At 24.0% G+C, this 25,676-nt stretch overlaps 3 protein-coding genes across 8 annotated transcripts; all 3 read left to right on the forward strand.

Moving 5' to 3' along the window:
- Positions 1-3,063: 3,063 nt before the first annotated feature.
- LOC122858752 (zinc finger protein 37-like) lies at positions 3,064-8,170 on the forward strand. Of its 4 annotated transcripts, none has more exons than XM_044161861.1 (4): positions 3,064-3,156; positions 4,311-6,553; positions 6,640-6,811; positions 6,884-8,170. In XM_044161861.1, the coding sequence occupies exons 2-4, from the start codon at positions 4,920-4,922 to the stop codon at positions 7,448-7,450; spliced, it is 2,373 nt and encodes a 790-aa protein (XP_044017796.1). In that variant the 5' UTR covers positions 3,064-3,156; positions 4,311-4,919; the 3' UTR covers positions 7,451-8,170. The 4 variants fall into 4 exon arrangements, with proteins under 4 accessions (XP_044017796.1, XP_044017800.1, XP_044017798.1 ...); XM_044161865.1 differs by having other exon boundaries at positions 3,106-3,432; XM_044161863.1 differs by having other exon boundaries at positions 3,106-3,428.
- Positions 8,171-9,705: 1,535 nt separating this feature from the next.
- Positions 9,706-15,559, forward strand: LOC122858753 (protein yippee-like 1). 2 transcript variants are annotated; one of them, XM_044161866.1, is made up of 6 exons: positions 9,707-10,088; positions 12,593-12,744; positions 12,907-13,121; positions 13,207-13,250; positions 13,331-13,439; positions 13,523-15,559. In XM_044161866.1, exons 3-6 carry the CDS (start codon positions 13,020-13,022, stop codon positions 13,610-13,612), a joined length of 345 nt encoding a protein of 114 aa, XP_044017801.1. In that variant the 5' UTR covers positions 9,707-10,088; positions 12,593-12,744; positions 12,907-13,019; the 3' UTR covers positions 13,613-15,559. The 2 variants fall into 2 exon arrangements, with proteins under 2 accessions (XP_044017802.1, XP_044017801.1); XM_044161867.1 differs by lacking the exon at positions 12,593-12,744 and having other exon boundaries at positions 9,706-10,088.
- Positions 15,560-21,287: 5,728 nt separating this feature from the next.
- On the forward strand, positions 21,288-25,062 carry LOC122858754. Of its 2 annotated transcripts, none has more exons than XM_044161868.1 (5): positions 21,288-21,374; positions 21,673-21,821; positions 21,928-22,099; positions 24,381-24,517; positions 24,627-25,062. In XM_044161868.1, the coding sequence occupies exons 1-5, from the start codon at positions 21,317-21,319 to the stop codon at positions 24,807-24,809; spliced, it is 699 nt and encodes a 232-aa protein (XP_044017803.1). In that variant the 5' UTR covers positions 21,288-21,316; the 3' UTR covers positions 24,810-25,062. The 2 variants fall into 2 exon arrangements, with proteins under 2 accessions (XP_044017803.1, XP_044017804.1); XM_044161869.1 differs by lacking the exon at positions 21,928-22,099 and adding an exon at positions 24,134-24,305.
- The last annotated feature ends 614 nt before the right edge of the window (positions 25,063-25,676 follow it).

Consider the following 25,676-nt stretch of genomic DNA (forward strand, 5'->3'; position numbering starts at 1 on the left):
ATAATTTTAAATAAAAATTTCTTTTTTTCTATTTAAAAATGAATAAATAAAATATGAATTAGCTTTATTTTATTATTTCATTAAAATATATAAATAAAATATATTTATCATTAATTTAAAAAAAAAAAAAAAATTGTATTATTTGTAAAAAATAACAAATTGCAACACGATGCATTTCACTTCACATGATAATTGATACATTACAAATGATTCAATTGGGAATACTGAAAAATCGTTGAGGGGAATATACTGGTTATTTTTAGGGGTCGAAATCGGATGATTTTATATATTTTTTTTTTTCATTCGACGATGGCCATGACACTCGGTATCGCCTTTACGCTTCGCTACCTACATGCTCCATTTTCCTTCAACCCCCTAACACCACCCCCTCAACAGAAAAAAAAAAAAAGAATTAAATAAAACTGGAAAAAATAGTAAAATGACAAAAAAAAAGAAAATAAAAAAATCAACCCCTCATGTCTCGTCAGTAGACTCATTCAGAGTCTATTGGTTTTCTATTTTTTCTCCCTCAAATTCAACAGAATGAAAATTAACAATAAACACAATAATAATAAATAAAAATTATATACTTTTTTTTGTTGTGTTAATCTGATGTGTTAACAACAGAAATAAATATGTAACGTGGCTAGACTTTGCTGGGCTTTTAGCAACACTCAAAGTGGCTCTAATTTTTTTTAAATTAAATTTTTTTTTTCCACGTAGAAATTTTTCAATGATTATATTTTTTTTATCTTGGTTTTGATTTTTTTTTTCTCTGGAGAAATTATGTGAATATAAAAAGATTGTCGATGACATAATTCTTGAATGAATTTTTTAGCAGATGGCATATTGCCAATTTTTTTTTTCTATCATTTAGATTTACTTTTTTCTAAAATTTATATTTTTATTTATAACCCTGAAGATTTACGGATTATTTAAATAATTTTTTTAACTTGGTTTTATGATTTATCAACTATCTAACAAGTTTTGTTGATAAAAATTTAGAATAAATTTTAAAGAAGAAATGTTTTTTTAGTTTAAAAATAAAAAGACAATTATTAAGTTATTTTTTTTTAAATTTATTAGTCATCTTGGTTTTTTTCTTTATTTTTTATGTCGATAAAATCAGATGTTTCTAATGGAATATTATAAAAATTAAATTCTCTTAATGATTATTAAATAAATATTCTAAAGTTTTTTTTTATATAAAAATATTTTTTAAATTACTCTGAGGATCCTGCCTCTATTAAATTAATTTTTTTTTAAGTTTAATGTTTTAAATAACTATAAATAATAAACTGCTTTTCTTTTTTAAATTGATGAAAAATATTAATGACTTTTAGAGTGCCAGCAAAAGTAAAAATAAATCATCAAACTTTTTACCAATGAAGAAAATTAAACTCTTGGTCTCCTGAATAAAGAATAAAATAAAAATTATTATTACCAAGTTTTTTCAATTTTTTAAATTAATATTTTATAATTTTAATAATTGTACTTACAAGTTATAACGCTCACAAGAAGCTGAACGTGTTACAATAGTTTTTTCTGATTTTTTGGTTTTATTATTTTCTTTTCCTTTTATATTTTTCACAATTTTATTATCATTTGATTTTTTTGGTGTTTTATTACTTTTTTTATTTTTTATTAATAAAAAATTTTCATTTTCCTTGTCATGTTTATGTGATCTTGTTGTTTTTTGTGGTTTATTCAAATTATCATTTTTAGTTCCATAATTTTTAGATATTTTTTTATTTGAATTATCATTTTCTTCTTTTTCTTTTTCATTTTTATTTTCATTTTCATTCTCTTCCTCTTGCTCTTCTTCTTCTTCATCATCATCATCATTTTCATAAGTATACAACAACATGGTTTCTTCAAATGTTACATGTCTTGTATCAGTATGAATTTCGAGATCAAATGAATCATCATGAATAGAAAATATACGTTTGCAATTGACAGAAGATTGCTCATCACTATTCATTAAAAATGTTTCATCATGCATATTGGAAGCATCAATGTCATGATCATCTACTAACAAAGAGACTGAGACACTAATATCATTTACATTGACAAAATTTATATCATGCATATTGTCAGCATCTTTATCATTTTGTGCAATATCAATTTTTCCATTATTAAAAAGATGATCAACATTAATTAACTTATCATTTATATCATCATCAATCAATTTAAACATCAATAATTTTTTTTCTTCAATATAATCCTCAAATATAGAAAAAATTTGTCTAGCATTTTTCACATCCAGATCTTTTTTCATTAATAAACACATTTTATCCACTGAAGCTTTAAATTCAGTGATTAATTCATCTTTTTCATCATCTATCAAAAATAAAAGTATTATTAATTATTTTATTTATCAATAAATATATTATTTATTTATAAATAAATTACGTACCCATTTTTTTTTTTTTTTTTTTATCAATGTCATCTAACCTCAAATCAACTTAAACCTCAATATAAATCTCAATTGTCAATTAAATAATTAACTATAAAAATTTTCTTCAAAATTTAATCACACTTAATGTCTTTAATTTTTAATGATTTATTTAATTTAACAATTTATTAACAAAAAAAAGAGACAAAATTTTGCTCCATAAATTTTTCCAAATTTTTCAACAGAAAAAAAATGCTTTTATTTGAATATGTGTTAGAATGATTAAATAGAATTATTCGGAAATACATGTATAAACCAATGTAAACACTCAACAATGTATTGAATTTGTTTATCGAATTTTAATTGGTCAATATAAACACTGTATGAAAACCACGTGACTCATTGTCAAACAAAATAAACCAACAATTAAATTTTTACCGTAAAAACTCCATAAAATTTGCATAAAAAAAAAAAAAAAAAAATATAAACTTATTTATTGTTTATTAATTTAAATTGTTATTAATTTTTAATAATCATGTTACAATTTTAAATAATATGAAAAAATAAAAATGGTTGATTGTGTGAGTTTTTTGTTGATAACAATGTTGCCACAACAAAAAAAATTAATGGACGCTGATATAAAAGTGTGTGTCCATTTTGATGGTCTCCCTCCAAAAACATTATTAAATTGGCAGGCTTGTTTTTTGGGTAGTTTACAAATAAAATGGCCGATACATTGAGGCTCTTATTTTGTATGTGAGGTGAATATCATAAAAAAAATTTTAATAATTACGATAATACAATTTTTTTTTTTTAAATAATAACAACAATATCATTCATCGTACAAACGACAAATAATTATCGTTTATTATTATTTAAATTATTAATACAACTACTGTATATTTATTCATTTGTTTGAAACGATAATAACGACAATGCTGTGTTAAAAAAAATATTAAAAAAGGAAAAAAAAGAGAGGAAAAAAAAAAAAAAAAGAAAAAAAAATGTTTGTGCGGGAGTGTCGCGTTACCAAGTAGGTAGAATAAGTCTTTATTTAAAAAAAAAAATTTTTTTTTTTTTTTTATTTTTTATTAATCTTTTTATTATTATTAATTTGCGTTTTTTTTTTGTCATTTTTTTTTTTTTTTTTTATTTTTTAATCTCAAATCCCTCCATCACACTTGTGTGCCTGTGTAGAGAGTTGCCGTTGTGAGACGCCGCGATTCTCCAAAATTTCCCCCTCTCAATTTTAACAAAAAAAAAAAAAAGTAAATAAGTTTTAAAAAAATAAATAACAATAATACATATATAATCGCAATTTTTTATATGAAAAACAAATAATTAACAAGTGTCCAAAAAAAAGATTTAAAATTATTTTTCATAATTATAAAAAAAAATTATTAAAAAATAACGATAAAATACTCTCAACGTGGAGAAAAGTTAATAATTTTTTTTTTTTTTTTTTTACTTCATTTTTTTTCTCTTTCTTTTTCATATTAGAGTCGTGTGTCTGTGTTTCGTGGTATTGGTGTTACACTATTCTACTCCATTCTGCATCAACTTGCTGAATTTTAAAACACACACACATTATTATTTTTAAATATTATTCTTTTTGTATATATTTTCAAAAAACATACTATTATTTACATTTGTTTATTTTTTTAATTAAAAAATATATTTTTATTAATTAATTAGTGATTTGAATTGAACAAAAATAAATTAAATACATTGGCAGTATTTTTTATTGAAGAAAAAAAAAAAACACCAGCTAATCAAAGAAAATTGAAATCAATTTAATGAAAGACAATTAAACGTCCATTACGCATTTAAGGATAACTCGTAATAGTTTTAATTATTAATAAAATAATAATATAATAATAAAAAATAATAATAATAATAACGTTCCATTGTGCAGTTTGTTGGTTAGGAGCAAGCAATAAACCCGCGAAATCCTAGAAGCCATAATAAAAGTTCATCATCATCATCATCATCGTCATCTGGAAGTTCAAAGGAATCAAATAATTGAAAAAAATATATATTCAAATATAAAATTTGATATTTTAATGATCAACAAGAGCTCAACAGATATGAAACCATCAAGGTGAAAAAAGAACAAAATAATAAAACGTGGAAATAGCAACAAAACAAAAAACAAACAAAAAACAAATAATAACTTTTAACCATCAACAAAAGTAAAGAAAAAAATTGACTTTGCATTACAACAATAGTTGACGAAAAAAAAAGATAAATAGTTAAGAGAGAGAGTCCCTGTAAATAGGGACAGCGAGGGAGGTAATTTATTTGTGATAAAAGTACATTAAAAATTATTAATCTGGAGCGTAACGGGTTCATTTATATAGATCAAGATCAATTAAAATATACGGATGTGGATGTGGTCGTTGTTCCTGGTGGTGTTGTTGACGATGAATTAACAGTAACAACGACAACATCACCTGGTCTAGATACAACAGATAAACTTGAAGTGGCTACAGAGAGTGATCAGGATCACGCGACCCTGACCAATATGTGCACGACACCTGGCAATGCCGGCACTCCTGGTTTTGGGTACGCGTGGTCATCATTTAATCAACCAAATGAATCAACACGTGAACAACAACAACAACAAAGTGAATTATCTGATAACATAACGTATACTGGTGTCAATAATAATCAACAAGACCAAGGAACATCACAAAAAATTCAACTTGACATTAAACCCAGTAAAATTGTTATTGTTGGTGGTGCAGCTAGTGGAGGTAGTACTGCAAGTAGTGGTGGTGGTGGTAGTAATAATAATAATAGTAATAATACTGAAGCTGGTGGTGGTGGTGGTGGTAATAGTAATAATAGTAATCAACGACGACAAACATTTACAATGAATTCTAATTGTGGTACACAAGAAAGTCATCATTCTGGAGCACACAATCAAACTCATAATCGTGGTAAAAAACAACCTCAACAACAACAACAACAACAACAGCAACAACAACAGCAACAGCATGATGTTTTTCAAATAACATGTGATAAAAGTGGTTGTAATTGTGATGCACAACATACTGGTTCAACACAAATATTTCCAAATGCACTTGTATTTACAACAAGTGATACAAAACATGTAATGTCAAAAAATTTTATGACACCAATTGGTCCATTACAATTAACAGTTGAAGAATGTAATGAAATATTAATGAAACGTGCTGCAGCATCTGCAGCATCTGGAGGTGCAAGTGGTACAAATAATATAACACAAAATAATGATGGTAGTAATTTTGTTGGTGGACATGTATTAACACATGTTAATCAAGCAAATCAAATTGATACAAAAATAATAAAAATACAACATTCATCACAAGTAGTACAACAACAGCAACAACAACAACAACAGCAACAAGATGAACATCAACAAGATCAACAACATCAACAACAAGATATTGGTGGTAATCAATCACGTGTACCAAAAGAAAGACCATATTCATGTTCTGAATGTGGTAAAAGTTTTTTATTAAAACATCATTTAACAACTCATGCACGTGTACATACTGGTGAAAGACCACATGCATGTATACATTGTGGTAAATCATTTGCCCATAAACATTGTTTACATACACATTTATTATTACATTCAGCTGAAAGACCATATCAATGTCGTGAATGTAAAAAATCATTTACACTTAAACATCATTTGGTAACTCATACACGTGTACATACACGTGAACGTCCATTTGTTTGTCAAGAATGTGGACGTGCATTTCCACTTAAAAGACATCTTGTAACACACAGTAAATTTCATTCTGGTGAAAGACCATTTGTATGTAGTGAATGTGGTGAATCATTTTCACAAAAAGATCATTTAACAATGCATTCAAGATTTCATGGTAGTTTACATCCATTTGCTTGTACTGATTGTGGTGCAACATTTCAACGTAAATTTGAACTTGTTAATCATGGAAGATTACATGGTAGAGTACCACATTCATGTACTGTTTGTGGTAAAGAATTTTTACAAAAAAGAACATTACTTGCACATATGAGATTACATACAGGTGAAACACCATTTGCATGTACTGTTTGTGGTGAAGCATTTCCAAGAAAAGCTGATCTTGTTGCACATTCGAAAATGCATAATGTACAAACTGATGAAAAAAGTTTAACATGCAGGTAAATATATTTTATTAAATAAATTAATAAATAAATTTTCTTAATCAATCAACTAAATGTTTTCCTTTTTTTATTTTTTTCCACAGAGAATGTGGTTTAGATTTTCCAAATCGTGAAGCATTACAATTACACTTGAGGCTACATACTGGTGACCGTAATATTGTAACAGATATTTGTGGTTTAGCAGCAGCATTTGGACAACCAACACCTGGACACTTTTTAACACCAAATTCAACTGGTGGACATCAAGTTATAATGGTAAATAAATTTATATTTATGATATAAAATAAAATAGTATATTTATTAATTTAATAATAATTTAATCAACAGATGAATGGACCAATTGGTACAGCAAGTGTATCACATATGCAATCAGCAACACAAACATCACCACCAGCTGGTAGTGGACCAAAACCAAAACCTCATATATGTAGTGATTGTGGTAGAGGTTTTGCTCAAAAACATGGTTTATCACAACATCAACGTCGTCATACTGATGGTAGTTGTCATATTAGATCACATGTTTGTGATAAATGTGGTAAAGCATTTTTCCAAAAAAATCATTTATTATTACATCAACGTCAACATATGGATCCACCACCAAGTATATTACGTCAACAACAACGTCAAGCTGCACAAGCTGCTGCACAAGCAGCACAAGGACAAGTTCAACAACAAGCATGCACTGTTGATACAAAAACAATTCAATTACAAGTTATACAACAACAAGTACAGCAACAAGTACAACAACAAGTACAACAACATCAACAGCAACAGCAGCAACAACAACAGCAGCAACAACAGCAGCAGCAACAACAACAACAGCAACAGCAGCAGCAGGGACAACAAACGTGTAATGTTGATACTAAAGCAATACAACTAAACGCCACCATGTGAAAATAATAATAATGTTTTTTTTATTTTATATTTTTTAATATTAAAATTTATATTTTCACTGTGAGAGTGAGATTACAAGTAGATAAAAAAAAAAAGAAAAAAAAAGAAGATAATTAATTAATAATTTAAATAAAATAGTAATAATTAAAATTATTCTATTTTCTGATGTTTGAAATACAAATGAAACAAAAAAAAAATTGAGTCACACTCAATTATTGCACATGCTGCAAACATCATTGCACGCACTTCACTTGTACTAACTCTACACGATTAGTTGTATTTATTATAAAAATGAGAAAAAAAAATTTAAAAGATTTAAAAAAAAACTAATCTTAATGATGAACAATTGATTTGATATAAATAAACAAAAAAAAACAAGATATTTCTCAGCGAGTTCGACATTATTTCTTTCGATAAATTTTTGTGTTTGTAGTTTTTTTTTTTTCTATTAAATTGTTTATATGAATTTATAATTATATTTTTTAAATATTGTGTAGTAAAAAAAAAAAGTACAATAGTATTCAAAACATTGTTTATTTTTATTTTCTTTTTTTATAAGTGCTGCGATGGGGCATATGTGAAAATTTTTAGGATTATAAAAATTGTAATTATGAAAAAAATAAATAATTAAAAAGTTTGTTAACTAATTGACGAACTTGCTGAGTTAAATTCTAGAGAGCGACGAATATTCATGGTGAAATAATTTTTTTTATGTCTGGGGATAGTAGAATACAAAAAGAAAATAAAAAAAAAAATTTAATAATAATTAGGAATTAAGTTATTAAGGTTTAAAAAAAAAAAAAAAATAAATAATGAAAATTAATGATAAATGCAAAAATCAAGTAATCAATTTTATTACAAGAGTATATATAAAAAAAATAAAAAAAAAAAAAATGGAGATGAAAAAGAAGAGAAGAAGATGAAGAAAATAAAATGAAAATTATACATATTATATTCTAATTTACAATGTAAGGCTTGTAACAAGATTAAAGATAAAAAAAACAAAAAAAAAAAAAAAACAAAAATAACCATATATTAGTGTTTTACATTATATATAAAAAATATATATATGAATATATATTATTATACATATACTTTATGTCATTTAAAAAAGAAAGAAAAAAAAAAAAAAAAATCAAATTTTGTTTCTATAAATATTATTACTATTTTCTTTATTTTTTTTTTTTTTTTCTCTGTTTTTATTTTGCTATTAAAATGTATTTAAAATTGAAATAATGATTTTTTTAAATAATGAAAAATTAGTTGCCTTAATTGGGGTAGAATTTTTAATAGAATAACTATGAAAAAAAAAAATTATTCAAACACAATGGTAGACCAATTTGACCATGATTTTTTTTTCTTACTTTTTTTTTTTTTTAAATGTGTTTTTTTGTTTGTTTAAATTATTCGAAATAATTTCGAAATATTTTAAACTTAGAAAAGAAAAATTTATCAGATGAAAAAATATTCATTTTTTCAATTCATGTTTAAGCTATTATTATTTTGTCTTTCCTAGGAATATATATATATTTGAAATTTATAAAAAAAAATCAAGAAAAATACAAAAAAAAAAAAAGAAAAAAAAGATGAGAAAGATACATATTGAATAAATAAAAAAGAAAATTATTCATTTTTTTCTTTTTGTGTTATTGACAAAATTTTAATTTAAAATTCCATTTTTTTTTTCTGAAAATAACAACAGTAAGTATAATTTCATAATTAAATTTCCATATGGTCAGCAAAAAAAAAAAAAATTTCTAAGCATTGATTCCTTTGTCCATTTCTAAGCGAAAATAAAAAAAAAAACAAAAATCGCGCGCGCATCATTCAATTTTCGCCATATCGCAAAAAAAAAAAAAAAAAATTTTCCGATCAAATCCGAATTTAATTCGGATAAATTCGAGTGTCAAATTCGCGCTACCTGGTGACAGTGTCCGGAGTAAGGCAGAGCGCAGCACGCATGCGTACAACAATATCCTCTAATAATTTTCACAATTATTTAAACAAAAATGCCAAAAAAAAAAAAATAAATATTATTTATAAAAAAAATAGAGTACAAATCAAATTTCCAACTCTTTTCTAGTATTTTTTTTAAATATCCCAATGTTGTTTAATGCGCGCGCATCAACGTAAACAAAGACCGCAAAGACAGATAAATAAAACCTCATGAAGATCAAAGTGAGACAAACCGATATATCCTCAAACAAGTATGTTATATATATTATTTCCCTCTCTCTTAATATTCACACACACACTCCATACTCTTTCTCAATTTACCTCCCACGATTTTACTCATTTTCATCAAATTGACAGTGTTAAAATACAAGTCCACCAAGTGGCATTTGCGCGGGTGTCAAATAATACATTACATTAAATTTTTTTTTAAAATACATCATTTTCTATATTTTATTTATTTTTTGTATATTTACAGGTCATTGTACCTGTTAGTGATGATTAAAATAATTGGATACTATTATTACTGGTTTTTAAACATGATTGAGACACGAACAAAGTGAATTTGTTTTATTTTTTTTTATTATAAAATAATAATTTTTAATCATTAATTTTTTTTTTTTAAACTAAAAGTGAATTTAGTTATTTATTTTTTTAACTGGCTCAGCAACGGATGCTTATGGAGGTTTGTACATATTATCCACGTTTCTTTGTTTTCATGATTTTTTTAAATATAAAATTGAGCTTTTTTAAATTGTAATTAATTTATTTTAATGTAACATGTTGTTGTGGTATTTATTTATATTTTTTTTATGCAAAAAATAAACATTGACTATTGTTTGTTAATTAACATAATTATATTTACTATTTTAATAACAAAAAAAATAATGAAAACAATAAAAAATAAAGACGCTAAATAGCGTCCATGCTGAACTTGGCTATTTCTTTCTCTCACAATCTTGTAACTCTTGTGTATTTTTTTTTTTTTTTTTTTATATTACAAACTACGCAATAACATAAAATTTATATATATACGTAATAATGTTTATAAACAAATCATCGTATGATAAGTTTGATAATAAATATTATGATATTATTACAAAATATATAAATTTTATTTTCTTGTGTATTATTATTATGTTTTTTATTATGAAAATAACTGTTTCCGGGGTGAAATCGATGAGTGAAATTTACCTCGACCTTTTTCCTCTTTGTTCTGTGCAGTTTGCTAGAGGTAAAGAATATACTCTCTTTTTTTTTTTATCGTTTTTTCTCGCTCTCTTTTGGTCTCGACTGTATTTGTATACATTCTCAGCTGATAGAGACCATGTCAGCTGCCCGGAGACAAAAGTGAGATGCCAAGTAACATGCTGCTCTTTAAAAAATAAATAATCAATTTTTTAAAAATTTCACTAAATTCATTATAAGCTTAATTATGCATCTTTAAATTTAATAATTTTATTTTTTAATATTATTCAAAAATTAAATCAATTATATAATCATTTTTTTTTTTTTTTTTCTTTTTAATTATTTCACATCAATTTTCCTTTTTTTTGGCACAAAATTTTTTGCTATCTATTTAATTATTTCTATCATTTTAAAATTGATTTTATCGTTAAATTAATTTGATTATTATTATTTTATTTTTTAACATTAAAATCAGCTGTAGTAATTGAAATGAAAATTGAAAAAAAAAATTCAATTGGCTGTTATATTTGTTGCGGAAGAAGAACAAGAAGAAGAAGAAGAAAAAAAAGAAGAGGGCAAAATAGTTATGAAATAAATAAGGGTAATAGGGGATATTAATTTGAGAAGTACTACTCTATAGATATCTTGACCTAAATGTCACAACATGCTAATGGGAACAAATAGACATTCATTCATTCATTTGGGTCATTCAATATTTTTTATCATTTTTTTTTTTTATTCAACTATTTATTTGTTGATGAGCAACATTTTACATTGACATGTATTGTTGTTGTATAATTGGGCTTGAGTATAATGAACAAAAAAAAAATAATAAAAATATTATTTGTTTTTTTTTAAGGCAGGTCCAGGATTGTTGATTTTTATTTTTATTTTTTGTTGAGTCAATATTTTATTCTATAGCTGTTTTTTTGTTCAACTGGTTACAATATATTATTGTAACTATTGTAGACTATAGTTGACCTTATTGTTAAATTGTTTAAAAATTTATTACTGAATTTTAAATATTTTTTTACTACCAGTTTCTATTTTTAAGTTTTATTTTTATTTATACCTTTTTGTTGATTAATTTTCTTTTAATTTTCTTTTGGTTTTTCATTGACCCTAGATTTTTAATTAAATTGTTTTTCATGACTCATTTTTTTCATATGTGCATATTATACAATACATGAATATATATTACTCAATTTTAAAATGTCAACATGGATTTTTTTTTTTTCTTTTTGCATAAATATCATAGCAAAATTATGTGTTTAAATTATTTTTTTATTTTTTATTTTTTCTCTTATTTATATCAATGCAAACATTGACCTCAATTATCATACCAACAATTTTTTTTTTTTTTTTTTTGTCTTCAATTCTCTGTCTTTAATTCAACGACAATTATTATTATTATTTATCTATTTTTAGTTTTGAATTAAAAAAAAGAAGAAGAAAATAAATTATCAAGATTAATAAAAAATTAAATAAAAACTTAAATTTGAGTTTAAAAATTAAACAAAAAATATTAACAATAAAATTTTTATTGATTCTCTTTGTGTGTTTTTTATCATGATTATTTGTATTTTCAGTCTTAATTATTTTTAATCAATTGTAGCACACAAAAGATGACCTTGAATTATCATCAAAAAATAAAAATTTATTTAAAAATAATAAATTCTCATTGTCATTGAATTATTCATGTCCATGCATTTCCTGACAACAATCAATAAATTAAATAAACAATTGTCTTTGTTTATCCAGGTGTTTTGTAATAACAATAAGCAACAATAATTGTTAAATTATTTTTTTAAATATATATTTCGAAATTGCGAAATGCGAATCGAAATATTTTTTATTTTCGAAATTTTTTTTTCTACTCTGTATATCTAACTCAATTTTCAAATTTATTTATCATTTTTTTTTTTTTTCTTTAACAAGATAATAGACAGCTTATTATTTAAAAATTGAATGTATAATTTTTTTCTATTTTATATTTTCTAGGTGTCCCCGAACCGGCGCTGTCTGAACCAGCTCAACAGCTGATCGCAGTACAAAGCGGCGGTGAACGGGGCCACTGTTTGCACCACCCACCCCGCGCAAAAAAAAATTTAAATTAATTTATAAAAATTCATAAATTATATAAATTTAAATTGGTAATAATAATATTATTCTCTATTATTTATAAATTTTTAATATAAAAATTAATCAACAAATTAAATTTTTCTTTTTTTTTTCTTTTCAATTTTTATAATAATTATTAATCATATATAAATAATAGATATTATTGTTGATAATATTTAATTTAAAAATTACAGTTAAATTGTGTGCGCAGTAGAAAAATAAATGATAAATAAAAAAAATATAAATAAAAGAGATAAGAAGAAAAATAATAAATATTTAAAAAAATAACTGTTAGCTCAACGCAAACATGGTCAAAACTTTTCAAGCTTATCTTCCCTCTTGTCATCGCACTTATTCGTGCATACACTGCCGTGCTCATCTAGCTAATCACGACGAGCTCATTTCAAAGGTAACAATATTATTAATTTTATTCTTATAATTTTCATACAATTATTTAAATTTAAATACGCGTTTTTTCTTTTCCAACTTATCAGTCCTTTCAAGGCAGCCAGGGTCGTGCTTACCTCTTCAATTCCGTGTAAGTATATTTAACAAAGATTAATTAATTTAAAAAAATAGATTATTGTTTATTTGATGAATATATATTTATTTTTAAAGAGTCAATGTTGGCTGTGGTCCTGCTGAGGAAAGAGTGCTTCTAACTGGTCTTCATGCTGTTGCTGATATTTTTTGTGAATGTTGTAAAACAACACTTGGCTGGAAATATGCAAGTTAAAATTATTAATAATTAATAAATTAATTAATGATAATTTATAATTAAAATAATGTTAATTGATATTTTATTTACAGGAACATGCATTTGAATCGAGTCAAAAATACAAAGAGGGTAAATTTATCATTGAGCTTGCCCACATGATTAAAGAAAATGGATGGGAATGAATTGTAATTATAAATCTTCAATGAGATTTTAATATACAACAAATATCATTATAGAAAATTAAATATATTTCGAAACTACAAATTAATTAATAGTTTTTTAACAAAGAAAAATAACTAAATTTCATATTTTTAAATCTCATTGAATGATTAAATTGTTTTATCTTCTTTTTTTTTTTCTTTTTTAAAAAGAAATATTTTATTTGCGATATGAAACACAAGTTTAATTTAATTGTCACAATTTTTAATTAATAGACAATCTTTTTCTATTATCTTCATCATCATCATAAGCAAAAAAAAATAATGATTAAAACAAAAAAAAAAAAAAAAAGAAAAATAGAAACAAAAAAAATAAAAAAAAACCACCAACGAAAGTCTGTGATTTCATTTGTGATTTGTAATATTAGTAATGTTTTTCCGTTCTGGACGATATTCAACAACTGCAAAAAATTTCTTTATCAAAATTTTCTCTGAATTAATGGAAACTGTGAGAAAAGAAAAAAAAAAACTCAAATAATTTTATGTTGAATATGAGTGTAGCACCAAAAAAACTTGTGGAGCATAAAAAAAATGATTAAATAAATACTTTTGAATGCGAAAAGAACTGGAAGGACTGAATAAAGTTTAAAAAAAAAATATAAAAAAATATGCAGAGAAATAAAATGTTTAAAAAAATGATAAAAGTATTTGTACATGAATGAAGAGATGATATTTTTGAAACGAATAAAACAAAAAATAAATAAAAATAAGATAAATGGATTTCGATGATGAATCTAAAGAAATAAAAAAGCATAAATTAATAATAAAAAATGATGAAACATTTTTTTTATGTTGGATAATACGTTGAGTAGGATTACAATGGTGCAAAATGTGAATGAGAAACATTTTTTTTTTTTCCAATGGCTCGTAAATATCAATAGAAAAATATACAAATTTCTAAATGCAAATTTATTTAATTTAAAAAAATAGTAATCATCAAGTTGAAGGATTAAAAAATGACATAAAACAAGCCAGTTAATTAGAATATTTAAAATTATTTCTAAAAAATATAACAAGCATATTATTAGTATTAATATATTTTGTGTTTATAATTTTTAAAAAATGCAGCAAGAGCCACAAAACTGCTGCCGATTGTCGGTATTCACTGCCGATATTTCTAAATATAATATTAATAATAATTAATAAAAAAAAAAATTAATTGATAGTGTTGAAAAAATAATTAATAAGAGAAACAAACATAACTAAAAAAAATAAATATTATTATATTGAGTAAAGCAATTTTATTTGCAACAAATTATTGTTTAAAGTCGATAAATTTTTAGCCCCAGCGTAGCCTACATTAGCGGATGATAATTAAATGCCTATATGATAATTTTTAATAATAATTAAAATCATTTATTGATTAGTTTTTAAGAATATTATAATGATTTTAAAAATCATGGAAAATTTCCTACAGTGTGTCTGAATTATTTTATAAATTAATTAATTTTTTTTTAATTTTATTAGTTAATTATTAATTGTCCATTATTAATATCATTTTGTTTTTTTTTATTTTTGTTTAGCCATACCTGCCGAATTTTAAAAATTCAATTAATTTTTGTTTAAACTTTGAAAATAAAATTATAGGAATTTCATTTTGTTTTTTTTGCTATTTTTGTAAATTAATTATTGTTGATTAAATTTGAAAATGTTAGATACTTGATAACAATCTTTAAAATGATATCGTTTGTATAATTTTATTTGTTAGTTAAAGCTTGAAATATTGTTGATATAAAAACAAAAAAAAAGAGGGATTTTTCTTGATTTCTTTGCCGAAAAAAATAATCGATTTTATTTTTAAATTATAAACAATTATTTATATAAATTGTTGACGATATAGGCAGGATGTGGTATGACTGATAATTACAATATTGTCTTGTAAATTGTAATTAAATCTAATCATTTTATTTTCACTCGTAAACTCATTATTTTACCTTTTTTTTTTCATAGTAATTATTCATTTAATTTATTTTTTAAGTTGTGAATAGTTTATCGAAATTTTTTTATATACGTATAATTAGTTAATTAAATGAAATCATTTTAGAAAATTTTATAATAAAAAAAATAATAAACAAAATTTCTAGCGAGAATTAAACAAATATAAAAATTTAAGTTGAATTTTTTTTTATTTTGTTTCTTCTTGTTTAATGATTAGTATTAATATTTTTCTTTAAAAATAATTTAAATTGTGAAAAAATATATAAGAATGACTACTGTTTAATAATACATTCGTTTAAATAATTTTTAAAAAAATTTATTAATGTACATTGACTTTGTTTTTTGTTTATTTTTTAAATTAAAAAATTAGTATTAGTATTTTTTGTTATATTTACATTTGAATTAAAATTTTATGGATGAATGAAGTGGCCTAATATTTGTTATCTAAAAAATACTTTTTGATATTGATGTGCTGAAATAAAAAAATTAGAAAAAATAAAAAATTGTCTTTTCGAATTATAATGTGAGTTATTATTTTATAAATCTATTTGGAATATTCCGGGTTAATTTTATTAAATAACATGGCATTTTGTCTTTTGAAAATATATATGGTATTATGGTATTTTAAAATAAATATAACTCCAACACAAATTAATATAAATGTAAAACTTTTTTCAGTTCACCTAAAATCACTTATTTACTTTGTAAAACATGTTGATAATAAAAACAAGTTATTACAAAAAATAATAATAATTTATATTCAATTTAATAGCTAAATGTTTTTTTAATTAAAAAAAAAATTAACAAATCAACTGGCAAATAATTAAATCTAATCTATTTTGATCTATATTAAAGTTGATACGATTTTTTTATTAATCAACTGAATTATGCAAAATTAGAAAAAAAAAGAATAAAATTTTTATGTTAAGCTTAATGATAAAATGAAATAAAAAATATTGAAAATTAACGAAAACATAAATGAAAAACCAGAGTAATAAAATTTTTTTTTTTGACTTGAGGAAAGAAACAGAAAGAAAGCTCTGCCAATATATGGTTCCTATCTACAAATTCCTTGCGTGTATCAACTTCACCATGCTCCCATATAAAATTATTCAAAGGCCTGGTAATTTATTAATTAATTAATAAATTAATGCAAAAAAATAAAAAAAGATTTATAGTTTTCAAGAATAATATAACTTTAATATTACTATTAATTTTGTTATATTTTTTTTCTTATTTGTAGGAACTTGAAATTAATGAGACAAACGGTGTAAAATTTAATCCTCGAGAAGGTTTCCCGATAACCAATCGAAGTTATATGGATGCTCCTATTAATTTTACTTGCTCAATAACAATGGATGGACGCGTACAGAAAAAGTATACCGTTACAAAAAATTTGACGACGTTGTTATTAAAATAGTAATTAATTAAAACAAAAGAATTGTTAAATTTAGCTGGAGAAAGAAATTGAAAAAAAAAAAAAATTAAAGAGAAAATAAATAAAAAACCAGAGTAGTTAAAATTTTTTCTTATCGACTTGAGGAGAAAAAGCTCCGACAAGGACTCACAGCAATATTGCCAATTAAACCCAAAGTACCCCAAGGCATCCCAGATTTCTATTTCCCTGCATTTTCTAGTACATCATTTTTCCAGTATATCGGTACATCCCACATTCCCATCAGTATTTCTAGTCTTCTTGATCCCATCTCGGGGTCTCGGCTACCATTCTTCCAAACAAGTGTTGGTTACTAAACACGTGTTCTCAAAAAAAAAAAAAAAAAAAATATATATTTTGACATTATTATTCAATATTATTGTATTAATTTTATTGTAGAAAATAATTTATAATCAAAATGAATTTAATATTCACAATCTTGTGTTTTTCTCTATTGTTATTGCAAGCAAGTTCAAGTGAGTATAAATTTTTTTTTTAAATGGCAAATTAAAAATAATAAAATTGTTATAAAATTCATAAAGTAGATAATTCAAATAATAATACACTGTTTTTTCTTTGATTGATTTTTAAAGTTTTATTATTTAATTTAATTCAATTCATTTATTTAATAAATTACATACATTTCAAACATAGATTATTATTACAAAGGTTTATAATTATAATTAACTTGGCATCATCTGTGAGTTGCTTGCATCAGGTTGCATTGTCTATATATATCAACAGCAACTCATCTATGTGGACAAGTTCACGTGTCGATTAACTAGTATTCTAATAAATTAATAATTTTATTTATTTATTATTAACCCAACAGTACAGATGTACTAGCTCAGGGCTATAAATTGAAATTTACAAGGAAATTTAACAATTTTAGTATAAGTAAATTACATTTTAAAGTTACAAAAAATATATGTTTACAATATAGAAAAAGTAAATAGTAATTCATTGCCTAGCAATTAATAAGTTCAAGTACTTCTTGATACTCTGACACATTCCAAAATAAATTCATATTATATTGGCCATTTTAATGTTATTACGATATGAGTGTTTATATAGAAAAAAAAAAAAGATACAAAAAATAATAATAAATGCTATATTTAAAAAATATTTTCAGAATTGATTTTCAAGTGTGCAGGGATGATGAGCGAGGACTCAGTTTTATTAAATGAAAATGATCAACTTGCATGTTCATGTGCAGATATTGTCAATCAAGACAATCGTCTTGCATTTGCAACAAATAGATATCACATAGAACCTACTCATGTAAGCTATTTTTTTAATTAATGATTATAGGAAAAAAAAATAAAATAAAACAAAAATTAACTTATTATTGTCTTGAAAGAATAATATTTGTTTTTTTTTTTTTGTTTTATCAAGCAACCATGGTGGGTTAATAACGATATGGTTTTTGTGAAATCATACGACAATAACACAATACTTTTCAAAAAAAATAAAATGTCATTCGGAGATGAAGGATATTATGCATGTCATAGTGATGTAATATATTATGATGATATTAAGGATGTCATGTATAATAGAGTTCGTATATATGTATGGATTAAAAGTGAGTTTTAATAATAATTATCATTTTAAATAAAAAACTATTTTGTTTTCATATTTATTTATTTTTAATTTTTAGCAAAAAAAAGTTTTTTTTCGAAGGTACCATTTCAAGTAACAAATGAAATTGTTATTAGTCCCGATGGTTCCCATCTACAAATTCCTTGTGTACCAACTTCACCATGCTATGACGATGTAAAATTATTTAAAGACTCAGAGGTAATTAATAAATTAATGCAAAAAAATAAAAAAAGATTTATAGTTTTTAAGAATATTATAACTTTAATGTTATTATTAATTTTGTTATATTTTTCTTTTCATTTGTAGGAACTTAAAATTAATAAGACAAACGGTATTGCATTTGATCCCCGAGAAGGATTTATGATAACAAATCGAAATTATACTTATGCTTCTTTTAATTTTACTTGTTCAATAACAATGTATGGACGTACAGAAAGTGTATTATACCATTACACGAAATATAACAAAGTTGTAGTTTAAATGGTTAATTAAAAATAAAATCTAATGTATTTTGACCTATATTAAAGTTGATATGATTTTTTTATTAATGAACTGAATTATGAAAAATTAGAAAAAAATTGTTATGTTCAGCTTAATGATAAAATAAAATAAAAAAAATTAAAAATTAATGAAAAAATAAATAAAAAACCAGAGTTGTTAAAGTTTTTTCTCTGACAAGGACCCAAAGCAATATTGCCAACTATTATTGCCAATTAGACCCAAACTACCCCAAAGCATCCCAGATTTTCATCTTCCAGTCAGAGACAGTCAAAGAGAAGACTTCTCTCTGTTTCAGTTCATCCCAGATCCCACTGCATCCCACATTCCCATCTCAGAGTCTCGGACAGTCGCGGACTCTCGGCTTCCATTCTACCAAACAAGTGTTGGCTACTAAACACGTGTTGTCAAAAAAAAAAAAAAAAAAAAACAAAAGAAAATATATCTTGAAATTATTATTCAATATTGTTGTTATAATTTTATTGTAGAAAATAATTTATAATCAAAATGAATTTAATATTCACAATCTTGTGTTTTTCTCTATTTTTATTGCAAGGAAGTTGTAGTGAGTATAGGTTTTTTTTTTTAAATGGCAAATTAGAGATGACAAAATTAGTAGATAATTCAAATAATAATACACTGTTTTTGTTAATTTTTTATTAAAAGTTCTATTAATTTGTAAAATCGTGCAAATAACATATTACCACGTTAACCTGGCATCACCTGTGAGTTGCTGTGGACAAGTGGTGGTGTGAACGTGGTGATTAACTCGTATTCTAATAAATTAATTTTTTTTTTTTTCGTTAACAATAATATTTTTTTATGATGCAAACATTTTCACAACCACTATAAAAAAAAAATATATAAATAATAATAATGAATGTTCTATTTCAAAAATATTTACAGGGTTGATTTTCGAGTGTACAGGGATGAGAAGTGAGGACACTGCGATCATAAATGAAAATGATGAACTTCTATGTTCATGTACAGATGATAATAATCAATTCAGTCCTCTATCATTTAAAATAGATTATGTTATAGTAAATCATGCTTATGTAAGCCATTTTTCAATTAATGATTATTAAAAAAAAAAAAAAAAAAAATAATCAACTTGTTATTGTCTTGATAGCCTGATATTTGTTTTTTTTTTTTTTTTATTTTCATATTTTCAAATAATAATATATATATATATATATCTATATTTGTTTTTTTTTCTGATATCAAGGAACCATCACGATACGATAATGGTACGATTCATGAGAGATTAAGCGTCCATGGAGGATCAACTTATGAAAAAAAAAAAGTATCTTACGGAGATGCAGGATTGTATACATGTATTAACAAATATTTCAATGTTGAAACTAGCATATATATATGGGTTAGAAGTGAGTTTTTAAAAATAATTATTATTTAAAATGAAAAATTATTATTGTAATATTTTTTTTTTTTAAATTTTTAGCAAAAAAACGTTCTTTTGTGACGAGAGCACCTAAAGAATCATATGGAATTCTCTTTCGTTCCCATATAATTATTCCCTGTGTACCAACTTCACCATGCTTCGATGTGAAATTATTTGAAGGCTCACAGGTACTTGATAAATTTATAAAATATAATTTAAAAAATGTTATATTCTTTAAGGAAATTATAACTTTAATATTATTATTAATCTTGTTATATTTTTGTTTTTATCTGTAGGAAGTTACAATTAATGAGACAAATGGTATTAAATTTGATCCTCGACAAGGTTTCCTAATAACAAATCCAAGTTATATACATGTTCCTATTGATTTTACTTGTTCAGTTACAGTAGAGAGTTTAGGACGTACAGACACTGTAAAATATCAATACACGAAATTTAACGATGAGTAAGTTATTTTAGTCATGTTAATTCTATCAGTTAATCAAATTGCTGAAAAATTAATATTGTGTGAGAAAGAACATATTTTTCTTCTCGTTAAAGCTATTAGTAATTTACAGTTGAGTCCTTCTTGAATTATTTTTTCTAAATTAAATAAAAATTTAATAAATTGGTGACACAATTCCTAAAATTAATATGATTTTGTCCCAATTCCCAGTGCATCCTACAGTCTCAGCTACTAAACACCTGTTGGAAAAAAAAAAAAGAAAATATATCTTAAAATTATTACTCAATATATTATTGTGTTTTTTTTTATTGCAGAAAAAAATTACTAATCAAAATGAATTTAATATTTAAAATTTTAAGTTTTTCTTTATTGTTATTGCAAGGAAATTGTAGTGAGTATATATTATATTTTTTAAATTAAGTTACAAACATTACAAAATTACAGATAATAAAATTGTTAACTCAGCATCACCTGTAAATTGCTTGAAACAGCTGATATCAGTTTGCATAGTCTGTATACATCGACAGCAACTCACTTGTGTGGACAAGTTGACGTGTCGATTAACTAATAACTAGTAATCTAATAAATTGAATATTATTATTTTAATGTTATTATGATATTAGTGTTAATATACAAAAAAATACACATATGTAATAATAATAAATGTTATATTTGACAAATATTTTTAGATTTGATTTTCAAATGTACCGGGATGATAAGCAGGGACACAGCTATATTGAATGAAAATGATCAACTTGTATGTACATGTTCAAATAGTGTCAACCAACACGGTAATCTCTCATTTAGAATAAATCTTTATGGAATATATCCTGGTCATGTAAGCTATTTTTTAATTAATTATTATTGGAAAAAAAAAAATAAAACAAAAAATCAAATTGTTCTCTCGAAAGCTTAATATTTGTTTTTTTTTTTGTTGTATTAAGGAACCATGGACGAACTATAACGATATGATTTTTGAGGAATCATATGACAATAAAACAATAACTTTAAGAAAAAATAAAATATCTTTTGGTGATGAAGGATATTATGGTTGTCATAATGAGTATTATGACAAGCCATATTCTGATGTGGCTCGTATGTATATCTGGGTTAAAAGTGAGTTTTAATAATAATTATCATTTTAAATAAAAAACTATTTTGTTTTCATATTTATTTATTTTTAATTTTAGCAAAAAAAAGTTTTTTTTCAAAGATACCATTTCAAGTAACAAATGGAATTGTCATTAGCCCCTCTGACTCCCATCTACAAGTTCCTTGTGTACCAACTTCACCATGCTACGATATGAAATTATTCAAAGACTCAGAGGTAATTAATAAATTAATGCAAAAAAATAAAAAAAAAATTTATATTTTTTAAGAATATTATAACTTTAATGTTATTATTAATTTTGTTCTATTTTTTTTCTCATTTGTAGGAACTTAAAATTAATAAGACAAACGGTATTGCATTTGATCCTCGAGAAGGTTTTATGATTACAAATCTTAATTATATTTATGCCCCTATTAATTTTACTTGTTCAATAACAATGTATGGACGTACAGAAAAAGTATTATACCATTACAAAAGATTAAGCGAAGTTGTTATTAAAATGGTCAATTAAAAAAAAAAAAACGACAGAAATTGGTCGTTATCTATGAAATGGTTTATTAATTTCAAGGAAATAAAACTTTTTTATAAATTTTTTAGTAATCAACACAGGAAACGAATTCAAAGTGTAATTTACACAAAATTTTACCAAATGATATCTTTTTTTATACACAGAAAGAAAAAGATTATTGAAATAAAAACTGAATTATGCAGCATTAAAATTATACGCACTGTTTCGTAGTATAATTTATCAGATTAGATCGTAGAAATTAAAATTTAGCTAGAGAAAGAAAATAAAATTGAAGAAAAAATAAATAAAAAACCAGAGTAGTTGAAGTTTTTCTTTACCGACCTAAAAAGAGAAAGCTGCGACAAGGGCCCAAAGCAATATTGCCAACTATTATTGCCAATAAGACCCAAAGTACCCCAAGGCATTCCAGATTTTCATTTTCTAGTACACCTGCACATACCATCTCAGAGTCTTGGCTACTAATCTACCATTCTACCAAACAAGTGTTGATTACTAAACCCGTGTTGTCAAAAAAAAAAAAATATATGTCTTGACATTATTATTCAATATTATTGTATTTATTTTATTGTGGAAAATAATTGCTAATCAAAATGAATTTAATACTAATAATCTTGTCTTTTTCTCTATTGTTATTGCAAGGAAATTGTAGTGAGTATAATTTTTTTTTCCAAATGTCACATTAGAGATGATGAAATTGTTATAAATTTCATAGAGTAGATAATTCAATTAATAATACACTGTTTTTTTTTTAATTGATTTATAAAGTTTAATGATAAATAAAATGATTTGTAAGAAAGTCCAAATAGCATGGTTCATTACCAGGTCATCTCGGCCTCACCTGTAAGTTGCTTGCATCAGGTTACATTGTCTATATATATATCAACACCATTTCACCTGTAAGGGCAATTGCACGTGGTGATTAACTTGTATTCTATAATAAATTTATTATTATTATTATTTTATTGTTATTATGATATTAGTGTTTATATAGAAAAAAAAAATACAAATAATATTAATGATCGTTTTATTTAAAAAATTTTTTCAGACTTGATTTTCAAATGTACCGGGATGATAAGCCGGGACACAGCTATATTGAATGAAAATGATCAACTTGTATGTACATGTTCAAATAGTGTCAACCAACACGGTGATCTTTCATTCAGAAGAAATAATGGTTATGGAATATATCCTGGCCATGTAAGCTATTTTTTAATTAATTATTTATTTATTTATTTATTTTATTTATTTATTTATTCAAATATTGCTTCAGGCCAAATAGACCTTTTAAAGCACTGTATATATATATACAAAAAATATACAAAAAAGAAAAAACGAAAATACAAATTATATAATAAGTATATCAAAAAGCGAAAATTAATTAACTAAATTGAACAAAGAATACTTTTAATATCTTTTAATTATTATTGGAAAAAATAAAAATAAAACAAAAATCAACTTGTCGTTTTGAAAGCCTAATATTTGTTTTTTTTTTTTTTTTCGTTGTATCAAGGAACCATGGATGGATTTTGACGGAATTATTTATGAAAAATCATACGACAATAAAACAATAACTTTAAAAAAAAATAAAATATATTTTGGTGATGAAGGATATTATGGTTGTCGTAATGAGTATTATGACAAGCCATATTCTGATGTGGCTCGTATTTATATCTGGGTTAAAAGTGAGTTTTAATAATAATTATCATTTCAAATAAAAAACTATTTCGTTCTCATATTTATTTATTTTTAATTTTTAGCAAAAAAAAGTTTTTTTTCGAAGGTACCATTTCAAGTAACAAATGAAGCTCTTATTACTCCCGATGATTTCCGTCTACAAGTTCCTTGTGTACCAACTTCACCATGCTACGATATTAAATTATTTAGAGGCTCAGAGGTAATTAATAAATTAATGCAAAAAATTAAAAAAAAAAAAAACATTTTTTAAGAATATTATAACTTTAATGTTATTATTAATTTTGTTCTATTTTTCTTTTCATTCGTAGGAACTCAAAATTAATAAGACAAACGGTATTGCATTTGATCCCCGAAAAGGATTTATGATAACAAATCGAAATTATATTCATCCTCTCAAATTTACTTGTTCAATAACAATGTATGGACGTACAGAAAAAGTATTATACCATTACACAAATTTAGCCAAAGCTGTTATTGAAATGGTCAATTAAAAAAAAAAAAAAATGACAGAAATTGGTCGTTATCTATGAAATGGTTTATTAATTTCTAGGAAATAAAACTTCTTTATAAATTTTTTAGTAATCAACACAGTAAACAAATTCAAAGAAAATAAAATTAAAGAATAAATAAATAAAAAACCAGAGTAGTTGAAGTTTTTCCTTATTGACCTGAAGAGAGAAAGCTCTGACAAGGACCCAAAGCAATATTGCCAACTATTATTGCCAATGAGACCCAAAGTACCCCAAGGCATTCCAGATTTTCATTTTCTAGTACATCTGTACATATACCATCTCAGAGTCTCGGCTACCAATCTACCAACTAAATGAGATTACTAAACCCGTGTTGTCAAAAAAAAAAAAAATATATGTCTTGAAATTATTATTCAATATTATTGTATTAATTGTTTGTGAAAAATAATTCATAGTCAAAATGAATTTAATATTCACAATTTTTTGTTTTTCTCTATTGTTATTGCAAGGAAATTGTAGTGAGTACATATTTTATTTTTTAAATTAAGTTATAAACATTGCAAATTAGAGATATCAAAATTGTTAACTCGGTATCACCTGTAAGTTGCTTGCAACAGCTGACATCAGGTTGCATTGTCTATATATCAACAGTAACTTACCTGAGGGCTGTGAGGACAACTTTACGTGTTGATCAACTAGTGATCTAATGAAATTATTATTATTATTATTACTTCAATGTTATTATTATATGAGTGATAATATACAAAAAAAAAAATACAAATAATAATAAATGTTATATTTAAAAAATATTTTCAGAATTGATTTTTAAGTGTACAGGGATGTTGAGCGAGGACTCAGTTTTAGTAAATGAAAATGATCAACTTGCAT

This window comes from Aphidius gifuensis, linkage group LG6 (assembly GCF_014905175.1).
Source record: "Aphidius gifuensis isolate YNYX2018 linkage group LG6, ASM1490517v1, whole genome shotgun sequence".
NCBI classification, from domain to species: Eukaryota; Metazoa; Arthropoda; class Insecta; order Hymenoptera; family Braconidae; genus Aphidius; species Aphidius gifuensis.

Coding starts and splice junctions, on each gene's coding strand:
- LOC122858752 (XM_044161861.1), top strand. CDS start 4,920: ATGTGCACGACACCTGGCAATGCCGGCACTCCTGGTTTTGGGTACGCG. Junction 6,554..6,639: donor GAAAAAAGTTTAACATGCAG/GTAAATATATTT, acceptor TTTTTTCCACAG/AGAATGTGGTTTAGATTTTC. Junction 6,812..6,883: donor GTGGACATCAAGTTATAATG/GTAAATAAATTT, acceptor TTTAATCAACAG/ATGAATGGACCAATTGGTAC.
- LOC122858753 (XM_044161867.1), top strand. CDS start 13,020: ATGGTCAAAACTTTTCAAGCTTATCTTCCCTCTTGTCATCGCACTTAT. Junction 13,122..13,206: donor ACGACGAGCTCATTTCAAAG/GTAACAATATTA, acceptor CCAACTTATCAG/TCCTTTCAAGGCAGCCAGGG. Junction 13,251..13,330: donor GCTTACCTCTTCAATTCCGT/GTAAGTATATTT, acceptor TTATTTTTAAAG/AGTCAATGTTGGCTGTGGTC.
- LOC122858754 (XM_044161868.1), top strand. CDS start 21,317: ATGAATTTAATATTTAAAATTTTAAGTTTTTCTTTATTGTTATTGCAA. Junction 21,822..21,927: donor ATGGAATATATCCTGGTCAT/GTAAGCTATTTT, acceptor TGTTGTATTAAG/GAACCATGGACGAACTATAA. Junction 22,100..24,380: donor TATGTATATCTGGGTTAAAA/GTGAGTTTTAAT, acceptor TTTAATTTTTAG/CAAAAAAAAGTTTTTTTTCG.